General features: G+C 44.9%; 1 protein-coding gene across 1 annotated transcript in view; it reads right to left on the minus strand.

Moving 5' to 3' along the window:
• LOC119484827 (regulating synaptic membrane exocytosis protein 1-like) overlaps window positions 1-9,978 on the minus strand; it is a 119,520-nt gene extending 109,542 nt beyond the window's left edge. The window contains 1 exon segment of the mRNA XM_037763943.1: window positions 8,481-9,978. Coding sequence (XP_037619871.1) covers window positions 8,481-8,647 — 167 coding nt within the window. The 5' untranslated portion in view covers window positions 8,648-9,978.
• Between the last annotated feature and the right edge of the window lie 2,243 nt (window positions 9,979-12,221).

The following is a 12,221-nucleotide window of genomic DNA, read 5'->3' on the forward strand; positions in this document are numbered from 1 at the left end:
CTCTCTCTCTGAAATGACCTGTGATTGGTCAAAGTCTCCCGTCACAGGCTAGATTTTCTAGAGCCTGAAAACAGAGCCATGAGGAGGAGCAGAAGTTTAGTTTTCTCTCAGAACACTTGAATTACAATGTGCTGAAAGGTTATTATGGAATTTTTGCCCAATGATGCCAAAAACATAGTTGCCTAACCATCTAGCGGTGTGGTTACAGATTGCAAACCAACTGAATACCCCTCCGCTCACTCCTCCCTTTCCAAGACTGCGGTAACGTGAGCCGCCGAGTGCAAAACCGTGGTAATGCCGTTCGCCCCGCTCAGAGGTCATCCTTACTATAATAACATTGCTCAGGAGCAACAGAACCACGGTTTTTACTCCTCTGCGGCTCACGTTACCCCAGTTTCACAGGCGTGTCGGAGAACTACGGTGGCCTTCAGGTAACGTAAAAACACGAAAAGCCCTCTCTAGAGCCAGAGTTTGGTTTGTCCGTTCTGGGCAACACGGCGGAGCAACATGGTGGACTCCGTGAAGAGGACCCGCTCCCTATGTAGATATGAAAGGCTCATTCTAAGCAAACGAAAAACTATTCTTAGTTTCAGGAGATTATACACTAATGAAAACATAATTATCAATATTATATTATATTTCTGCTAATAGATCCCCCCGAAATGTTACACGCTGTACCTCTAAAAAACCAAACAATGTACTATAGGATGCTAATACTGTCAGGTTTACTGAGATTAACAGGCTTGGACCCAAACACAGATAAGGATGAGGAGGCAGTAGGTAGAGCGCAAAAATTGAATAACAGAAAAACTCAGGTAACAAGAATACAGCTGGTCCGGCAGACAGGAAACAAAGTCAAACGGCAAAGCAAAGGCAATAAAACACTGGAAAAAACTCTCTCAAAGGTGAAACTCAACACATGAGGAGCGACAACGACCTGTCAAAGAAACAGGGGGACACAGACTAAATCCACCAGGAGAGGCAGGGTGATTGAACGCAGGTGGAACAAATCAGGGCGGGGCAGACAATCACAAAAGGCGGGGAAACAAACAAAGGCAGGAAGTAAAACCAGGACACAAGAGGAGTGAATTTATCAAAATTAAAACAGGAAACAAACTACGATAAAAACCCAGGACCATGACAAATACGCCTCCATACAGCTGAGAGGAACTTCAGAGTCAAGTGATAATTCATAGGGTTTAGCTGGAAAAAATGAGAAAGTTTGTGACCTGGCAGCCAGGGTGAGATCAAGTTGAGGAAATACCAAGCACCGCCCACCAGCCGGAGCAAACTTTCTAATTTTACAGCTGAACAGTAAACTACAAGATGTTTCTGAAAACATTTTACGCGAGAAATAGGCATTACAGTAACAGACTATTGATTCATATTTGATCAGCGCTGCCTAGTTTGACCGTTTGATCAGAGTTGCAAATGACTGACAGCTGCCTCCGTTGAATGAATAGCCAATAGGAACGCTCTCTCTCTGAAATGACCTGTGATTGGTAGGGGGTGTGACGATTCACTCAGCTCACGATACGATACAAATACACGATATTGGGTTCAACGATCTCGATACGATATAATAACAATAGGTTTAACAAAACTTGAACGATGAAAAGATAGCCTTTTATTCAAAAGACATAAAATGCAAAACAATGCTGTTGTTTTGCCTTATAGTTACATTTTTTATGGTATCGGTCCTGTCCTGTCCTCTGTCCTCCATCAGTCAGTAACAGTCCTTCCCCCTGTCCTCTGTCCTCCATCAGTCAGTAACAGTCCTTCCCCCTGTCCTCTGTCCTCCATCAGTCAGTAACAGTCCTTCCCCCTGTCCCCTGTCCTCCATCACTCTGTATCAGTCCTTCCCCCTGTCCTCTGTCCTCCATCAGTCAGTAACAGTCCTTCCCCCTGTCCTCTGTCCTCCATCAGTCAGTAACAGTCCTTCCCCCTGTCCCCTGTCCTCCATCACTCTGTATCAGTCCTTCCCCCTGTCCTCTGTCCTCCATCAGTCAGTAACAGTCCTTCCCCCTGTCCTCTGTCCTCCATCAGTCAGTAACAGTCCTTCCTCCTGTCCTCTGCTGATGTCACTCACTGCTGCAGGTAACCAGCTGATCAGTTTACCAGTAAGATACATGACAAACTAACCTAAACAGTTGGACTACACAGCCTACTGCCAGCTTTAGTTTCAGTCACAACTCAACTAAATAACTAAACACGTGTTGACAGTTAGCTGTTAGCCGCCGAGCTAACGCTCTCTGCTTGAGTAAACAGCGGCGGAGGATGAGAGACTGCAGACAGAGCAGATTGAAGCGTTGCCTTCCTTCATGTTTAACCGTTTCATCGTGTTTATGCTTGTTGAACAGGTGTAATAACGTATCTTGGCTTTACACTTTCAAAGTTTTATTGCACTTACTAACAGCAACGGGCATAGCGTCAACTCGTCTCCACCGCGGCCTCTCTGATCAGCTGTTCACTGACTGCCCTGTGTGTGTTGATGTGTGTGGGCCTATGAAAGGAGGCTTGGTCACGGGCGGACATGGCTCTGGGGTATGATGGACACATGCGCAGTGTAACTGAAGATGCGGCCGTGCGTTGTGATTGGTTCAATTTCAGCGAGGGCAGACCAGATTTTACTGCGCATGTGTTGTACTCTAAAGATATGACGCGTACTCAGCCTCCTTCTATAGGCCTTGAACAGCAGCAGGAAGAGGCTGCAGCTTTGCCTTAGCTCCGGAGCCCGTATGTACGTAGTACCTATTATGCCTTGATATCAGTTTTTTTGTCTCGACGATGCATATCGTCACGTTTTTTATATTGCGATATTTCGTGGCATAATATTTCGTCACACCCCTAGTGATTGGTCAAAGTCTCCCGTCAATCAATATTCTGTTACTGTAATGCCTATTTCTCTCCTCAAATGTTTTCAGAAACATCTTGTAGTGTACTGTTTAGCTTGTAAAATGAGAAAGTTTGTGATCCAGCATCCATGTTGAGATCAGTTGAGGAAATACCAAGCACCGCCCACCAGCCGTAGCACAGCCAATAGGAACGCTCTCTCTCTCTGAAATGACCTGTGATTTGCCAAAGTCTCTCTTGCATGGGCTAGATTTTCTAAAGCCTGAAAACAGAGCCATGAGGAGGAGCAGAAGTCTAGTTTTCTCTTAGAACACTTGAATTAAAATATGCTGAAAGGTTATTATGGGATTTTTGCCCAATGATGCCAAAAACATTCTGCCTACTAACCATCATTTCAAATCCCACATCAAAAACAGAAGTCAAGCTGTTTCTCCTATAAATGAAAGACTACTCTTGACCTTGGCCACCAGTTGACCTCTTGGTGGACAGTAAGCAGCCATATCAGACAGTGGGCGGGAGGGGGCCTTCGCTGCCCTCTATATGCACCCTGTAGCCTGCAGCCTCAGGGAGCCCTGCTAAAGAGATTAGCATTGTGTGTGTGTGTGTGGGACCCCTTACAGAAGCCCTTCCCACTCTTTCTGTCTCCCCCTTTTTCTCTCTCTTTCCACCACTCTAATCCTTAAAACCTCTAAATCCTCCCTCCTGTCCCTCCTTCTGTGCCCTAGGTCCTGATTTCTTCTTCTGTCCATCTGGTGTGAAGGAACAAACACCAGCCAAACGGCACCTTGTATTGTACCACGGATCAGAAAAGTATTAAAGACTCTGATATATGTTACTAAAAATAATACAGAAGCCAGATGTGAGTTCCAGTAAATTCGATGAGTACTATTACTAACAGTGTTTCCTTGTACTTCAGCTCTGCCTCCATTAACCACACCCGCCACTCCAACCTTAAGGCCCCGTGTGTGTGTGTGTGTGTGTGTGTGTGTGTGTGTGTGCGTCCACCCCCGTCTGAAATGTCTACAACCTCTCTTGCTGAGCACATCAATATTTTACACATCATTTCTATATTTACATTTTGGAAACCTCAAAAGCTCCCAGGGGGTGGACGGGAACTTGGATTGTTGGGTTGCAGAGAAAAGATTTCCTGTTGTGCTCGGAGGAGGATTTTTAACGTCACAGCATCAGAGAGGTCGGTCACTGCTGCGTTCAGCATTTCGCTCACTCCCCACAGCATGACAGCTCCCCCCTCCACTAACATCCTCTGGATTAGGAAGTCAATGGAGGTTTAGCAAGTCAATCGAGGGAGTCTCTGAAAGTCTATAGTGTATTAGACACGGACAAAGTGTTCGTTAGCGCTGTGAATCAGTGAAGGAGAGGCCAGGTGCTGACTCCTCCAGCAAATGATTAGCCCAGAACCAGGTGTTCTGGCTCAGCAACAGATCAGGACACTTCAGTTTTTTTCTCATGACAGATAAAGTCCAGTATCAGTATAACCTTATCACTGCCAGCTGCTCGGGTCTCAGGCGACGCTGCCAGCAGATTGGACAGTGCTGACCAGGTGAACAGTCTTGACGTAAGGTACAGAATGTTCTTCGGAGGTGAGTTTTTTCACTGCTGGGGGGGGGGGGGAAGCATCGCTGGCTGTTTTTTATGTCCAGTCTCCCAATGAAGATGAATTTCTTCTAGAAGTTTCATAGATCGGGAGATTGCTTTGAATTAAATTGCTTACAAGAAATATGGTGCCAAACAACATATTTTTGGCTGCATAGCAAAATGATACAGAAATGAATGAGGTTAATTATACACATTTCCTGGTATTTTAGTAGCCTTTCTGGAATTTAGCCAGATAATCAGACTGAATTGCTATTTCATTTCACTTCATATACTCAGCCTTAGATTTCTGTTCAACACAGAAGCAAAGAACGTATGTTACTAAGGAGTGAAAATCAATTGATTGTTCCATTGCAACGTCAGCGCCCAGCAACAGAGTTATGTCTCCGCCATTTTGGACTGAAAGCGACTACCGGATGCCAGTAAAACGTCCGTCTACAGAGTGCTGTACAAAAGTAAAACAAAGTTATTTCTATTCTATTGTCATAATTAATGTCTCTACCGAAATGGCCTGTGTTGAACGATAGAAATTATTATAAATACGCATACTATTATAACTATTTACTTACTTACTTATTTATTTATTAAACTTTTTTGCCCGGTTGCTTCCCAGAGGAGCATACAGTGAGCGATGGACATTTATAGACGTTAAAAAAAATCCAGCACACAGATTTTGAGAGCAATCTATTCATGTCAAGGATCCAGAATGGAGTCCAATAGACCACAGACCATGGATGTAAAAGAGGGTCCAGTAGACCACAGACCATGGGTGTAGAAGAGGGTCCACAAGACCACAGACCATGGATGTAGAAGAGGGTCCAACAGACCACAAACCATGGATGTAGAAGAGGGTCCAACAGACCACAGACCATGGATGTAGAAAAGGGTCTAACAGACCACAGACCATGGATGTAGAAGAGGGTCCAATAGACCACAGACCATGGATGTAGAAGAGGATCCAGTAGATCACAGACCATGGATGTAGAAGAGGTTGTGTCCTGGTCTTTTGCCCTGCGTCTTAGTAAATAGCCAACAACTCCTAAAATTCCGTTGATGTCATGCTACTAGCGCTACTAGCTACTGGCCGATAGCCGGTTGTTTGGGAACAGAGACGTTAATACATCCACCACGGTACAGGCTGACAGCATACAGCCCATGGGTGTATTAGAAGATAATAAAAGTGATGAATTACAGCCAATATATCCATTGTTACAGCCGCATACAGCTAGCAGGAAGCTGGCTGAACCAGATATGTTATATGAGCGCGCAGGGCGGTGCAGTCCCGTGGGTTTGATGCACATTCATTATGCTGAGGAAAATAACTCTGGATTTAGTGAATTTTACAACTTTTAAGACCTAATGATTTAAATGAGGGCTATTTAAGTGTTCTACTGTGAGGTTGATTTACCTAAAAAAATGATCCTCTGATTTACAGATGTCTCTTTATACATCCATGGTCACAGACTTGTTGGCATTTTCAGTCCAAAAAGCACTGTTGCCAAAAAGCATCCGAATTTTGTCTCTTTGCTTCTATAATCTTTGATAGAGGCTGGGGTAGCGGTTGCTAGGAGCAGTTGGCATTTTCGCAGTTGGCGAACGCCCCGTAGGGAGGAGGGTGGGTGGGTCAAAAAACACAGGACTTTCAGCCAGGAGACCGGCATTTGTGTCCCGTGTGACACCACGAGTCAAAGCTGAATTTATTTATTTTTTTACCCTTAACTTCCGTACTTAAATTACAGCACTTCCGGAGTTATTTAAACCCAAACCGCGATCTTTTCCTAAGCTTAAGTAGTTTATTTTGAAAAGACTGGAGCGGAAATTGACACGTACGCCACGTGTTGCTGGACATTTGTAGAAAAAAGCACGAAAAACACGTTGTTGAACGTCGTGCTGAGAAAATAAAGGGAAATTTGAGTCTATGTACAAGAATCAAATAGATTAAATTTCGTGATTTTTTGCGAACTGCTGTGAGAGTGTGTTGCATCATCACATGAAGGTGTCCAAAATCAAACAAAATGGCCAAACTGTATCTAATTTCCTTCCCTCTTCTTCTATTGTCCCTACTTAGTAACTATTAGGGATGCACCGATACCGATACCAGTATCGGGTATCGGGTCCCATACTGTGCTCATGTACTCATACTCATACTCGCAAAACGGATCCGATATCACTTTACAGCAGTGTGACGTTAACCTCTCGTCACCATCTTTCAGGTCCTCACGCTCCACCTCCCCCGACAGTGCGGGCGAGACGGGCCGGTGGTGCGACCACAGAGAAGTACTCGTATCGGTACTTGGTATCGGCGAGTACCCAAATGTAAGTACTTGTACTCGTACTCGGTCTGAAAAAAGTGGTATTGGTGCATCCCTAGTAAATATCATTACTGCTTCACTACTGCTCTCTAAACTTCATCTGCATATTTCTATAAAACCCTATTTTCTCCTTTGTCCATGGTTTCCATGGTGTGCTGGTCCCATCACTGGTTAGCCAGATGATGAAGCCATTATTGACTGAACCTGAGCCTGTGCCTCATGGAACATTAAATACATCACTTCCTCTCCCAATGCGGCTCTCACCCAGCTTCCCTTTAGGCTGCAGTCAGGAAATGAAAACAGCCATTAAGAGTCGGAGCAAGCCAGAGTGCAATGGGACCCTGCTGCACGCCTGCTACGGCAGCATGATGAAGCCGGAGACAGGGCCCTCACATGTTCCGGAGCAGGTGTTGGATCTGGTGTTGCCACTGCTTGTGGTGGAGACCCCTGAGGCATTAAACTGCAACGTAACCAACCCTTTGTATGAGGCAGCTGTAGCACACCCAGCCCTCCTGACAAACACTGTAATGTCTCTCTAACAGAACAGACAGTGAGTTTAAAGTGACCTATAGCTGTATCCTCTGTCATTTTCCCATGATGCTCCTTCAGTGGCTCACAGCTCATAGCCTCCATAGCATCCTTCTGCTTATTTCTACACCTCTGATCCTTAGTATTTGGCGATTGATCGCCATTTGATCAAATGCAGAAGGTTTTCAAAGGTGCTACAATAATATATCCTGTCTCTTTTTCTCATCTGTATCGTGTCCGGTTCGGGGCTGCTATAAGATTCCCAACCACACCCCATCTTCCCTCTCCTCTCCGCCGAGGGGGAGCACACAATGACCGTACCGCCGCCTCACCGGCTCACCGCCGGCCATCTGTCGGGCTGGTGAAACGGTTTGTGTCGCTGCAGGCCTGCGAGCTATCATGTCATTGTTGTTCCCATTATTGTCAAGGCGATCTCTCGCTCTCTCTCTCTCTCTCTCTCCCTCACACACACACACACACACACACACACACACGGGCATATTCACTCCGCGGTTGCAAAAAAATTGTACAGTGCTAAAGCCACTCCAGCCTGCGCGAGAGGCGTGCGTAAAAGAGGGGAATCAGAGCTCTGCTGGATGTGTGAGCTGAGGGATTGGGGGGTGGGGGGGGGGGTGCAGCAGTCTCCATTGATGAAAACCAGGAGGTGGAAGATGGATGATGCTATGAATCACCCCCTCCCTCCCCCCCTCCACCTCCACCGTCACACCCCATCTCCCCCCCCCCCCCCCCCTCCCCAGCCCTATCTACACCTGGAACACGTTTGACCCTGTTTCGGGTCATCTCCATTGACTCTGACTGTATTTATTGTTTTAATTGATGGATCGATTCCAGCAGCATCGATGCTCTCTGGCTGCCGGCTCCATCTCTGGTTCTCTGCTGATGCTCACTTGTTTTAGGAGCCCAGTCTGAGCTCTCACTGCTCTGCTCTGCCTTTATGTTGCTACATGTTTGGAAGCATACACCACAGACCTCTGAGACGGAGCTACAGTACCAGCGCATCGCCACCGGCTGGCCTGCTGGTTCCTGGCTGTGATGTGATGTGATGTGCTGGCTGTGTGGTGTTGAACCATTACGGACAGCTCGGATGTCCTTCTCTGCGCTATATGCGTTACAACTTCCACAGAAAAGGGAAAAAGAAATGTTGCCCCTTACTTTAGCATGGCTTGTTCTTTATCCTCCTCCTCCTTCTGCCGAGCCATCACACCCATGATGATCTTCCTCTCCTCCTCGGTGAGATGGCTGAGGTCCGGCAGATCCGGCATGGCTGGCGGCGCGGTGGGGGGGCGAGGGCCACCCTGGGGCCCCACCGAGGCGGACATCTTCTCCACCACCACCACCACCACACCTCCTCCTCCTTCTCCTCCTCCTCGGCGAGTCGTTTCGGCTGACAGGTTTCCCGGAGCGTTTCCGAGCCACACCTCACGACGCGGTCCGCGGGCAGAGCGGCGGCAGCGGCAGCAGCAGCGGCAGCTCTGGAGAAGAGTGCGAGGAGCCGCTCATGGTCGCAGGCAGCCTCGGTTGTGCTTTGTTTGTCCTCTCTGGGTGTTTCTTCTTCTCCCACCACACTCCTCTCTTCTCCTCGTCGTCGTTCCCCCCCACCACCCCCCGCCGGCCCGCCTCTGCCCTCCACCACCCGGACTCACGGAGAGCCCATCTCCGGTTCTATCACACCGGGAGTTGAGTCGAGCTGAGGGGGGCCTGGATCAGTCGGGCTGGGCTGCTGTGGTGCCGTCGACAAGCTGGAGCTGGATGGTAGGATGGTAGGGCGGCATAGGCGGAGTCCGTGCTGCTGCTCTCTCTCTTTCTCTCTCTCTCTCTCTCTCTCTCTCTCTCTCTCTCTCTCTCTCTCTCTCTCTCTCTCTCTCTCTCTCAGTCAATGGGAATGCAGCCCTCGTCGTTCCTCTCTGGGTTTTTTTGCGGAGGCGCGCTTACTCATGTGAGGATGGGGTCCTCACCATCATCACATGCAAACACAGCCTTTACTGTGGCTACACACACACACACACACACACTTGAAGCTGTCCGTTCCTCTAGGTTCTAGCCACTGGTCCATTTCAGCACCATGGACAGCAGCTCCTCTCTACAGCACCACGCACCACACGCACACACACACGCACACACACACGCACACACACCACACACACACACACACACACAATATCTGGGTGTCTTTCTTTGGTTTTCCAGCTCTTCGAGCATCTGCAATCTTTTCAATGCATCCAACCAGAGTACAGGTAATCAGTTAATCGTCCATTTGGCACAACCCCGTTGCAGCTACAGCACATATAATAGCACAAGTCATGATCATTTTATTTTGCAAATGTTTTTTTTCTCAATGCATTTTGCATATGCCGCTTCAATAAAACTCTTTGCTTATCACTTTTATTATATATTTTGTTATATATAATTACTATATGTTTAGACTAAGTCTATGTGTGTGTTCTGGCTGCAAGACAGACTTTCTCCCGGTTAAAGCTAAAAAAAGTGTGTTTTGTGCCATAATAAAAAAAAAGTATCTTATGTTATGCTACTTTATGTTGCACATTAATCAATATCAATGTTGGCAATGTAATGTTAGCCAAAAGGCAAGTTCTCTGTTTGTCCCTTTATCTTATCTGATATTCTCTTCTATTTATTTATTTTCTTTCTGGTAGGTTACCTCATTACTATTTTTTTTCACACTTTGTGCCTTTTATTTATGTTATATTTTATTTATTTGAATATTATTATTTATGTGTTTATCAAATCCTACAGAGATCATGCATTGATCTGATGTCGTCCCTTTATCTTATCTTGTTTTTTTCTATTTTTTTCATTTTTTTCTTAAAGTTTAACTCATTACTTTTTACTTTAATTCCACAATCACATATATATAGAGATATATATATAGATATAGATATAGATATGGTAATAATAATAATAATAATTATTATTATTATGTTAATATAATTTTATATATATATATATATAATACATATTATTATCATATATATATGATATAAATATGATCATAATACATATTATTATATTAATATATATATATGTATATATATATATATATATATATATATATATATGATAAGAAGAAGAAGAAGAAGGTATAGGTGTAGAGAGGAACTTTGGAGAAGTGTTTGTACTGTTGTCAGCTGATCTCAGAGAGGCTCCTGTCCAATAATAGCCTCAGTCAGAGTTGCGCTACTACAGCCCCCCCACTCCTCTCGGCTCGTTGTGCATTCACATCCAGACTCTCAGGTTCAACCGATCCGGAGCTGGCACCGGTTTCTCCCGGATGACGTAATGCCGGGTGAGATTGTGAGTCCATCCAGCAGATGGCATAACCATTAACCCGTCTGCTGCTGCTGCCACCCAGCCTCCGTCACGTGACGTCACCGAGGAGGTGACTGTACCGCGGTGACGTCAACTTCCCGTGGTGCAGAATTTTGTCATCATTTCGTGTCGTGACTGGAGACCACCGGCTCCGAGTGACACAGTCGTGCCACAGCAGAAGAGCAGATCTTTGCTGCAGACTGCAGACTATAAATAAACCCTGAGAGGAGGACACAGAGTTCTGCTTCACTGGCTCTTTTCTTTACACTACAGGATGTATTCAATCAGCTCCGTCAGCTCTAATAATGCCTACTATACTACTACTATATAGGACAACATGCAGGCACCATGGTGAAATAGGAAATGCTATAGGTTAATGCATGAGAGGTGTTATGAAAGTGACTGGTTTTGACTGGTTTTAATGCAGCTGATGGGGGTGAAACCTCATGTTTCAAAACTTTCCCCACATCCATGTGTCTCCACAGTGAATGACAATGTCCTGCATGGACTTGAGTCAGACCAGCCCGTGATTTGTCATATAGCCGTTTCAGTGGGAAATAATTCACAGAAACACCTTGAAAGGCTGCAAATGAGTAGAGACTGTATTCCTCCCCGTGAGGGGAAAAAGAAAAAAGACAGATTTACCTTCAGCACAAATAGCCCACATTCTGAGTGCTGTCTCATTCTCTCAGAGGATACTGAGGAAATACAACAAATGCTCCTTGTTGTGCAAAACAAGGATGTAGGAAATAAATAAGGAGTGATGATTGTTAGTGCAGGTAGTTTTTGGTGAGAGAGCTCCCTGCTGCATATCTGTAGCTATGAAGCCCTCTATTAAAATCTACTTTAATGTTAATGTCACACTAAAGTAAAAAGCTTTTTTTGATTCAAACTTTTTTTTCAAACTTTCGTGGAATACTAAGCAAAGTTACTTTTTGGGGGAAAAAACGATCAAATTGCAGGTTAACAGCATTCTCTGCAGAGAGAGGTAAAGTTAATTTACTATATTGTTCAAGTTAACACTTTTATAACGAATTAACACAAATTTGTTATAACGGCACTAATTTCTTTAACGCATCAATGTAATCGATCTTTCGGAGGTTGCAGCGGGCTTAGTTTTAAAGCTAAGCCAGGGGTCAGCAACCTTTACTATCAAAAGAGCCATTTTAGGCAAAAAAAAAGGAAAAAATCTGTCTGGAGCCGCAAAACATTTGAGCATTGTGATGAAGGTAGTACAGTTTATAGTCTAAGTATATAGTATATAAATCTAATGCAGTGAGGGCCAAATGTGCAAATGTACTACGGAGTATTAGGGCCACATTGAAGGAAAAAACATCTGGGATTTACATAATAAAGTCATAACTTTACGGGAAAAAAAGTCGTAATATTACAAGAATAAAGTCATAACTTTACGAGAAAAGAAGAAAATAACACATAAAATTACTACTTTATAATATTATGACTTTATTCTCATAGTACTACGTCTTTTTCTCTTAAACTTCTGACTTTATTCTCGAAATCTCAGATTTTTTTTTCTTCTTCAATGTGGCCCTAATACTACGTTGT

The sequence above is a fragment of the Sebastes umbrosus genome, chromosome 3, assembly GCF_015220745.1.
Source record: "Sebastes umbrosus isolate fSebUmb1 chromosome 3, fSebUmb1.pri, whole genome shotgun sequence".
Lineage (NCBI taxonomy): Eukaryota > Metazoa > Chordata > Actinopteri > Perciformes > Sebastidae > Sebastes > Sebastes umbrosus.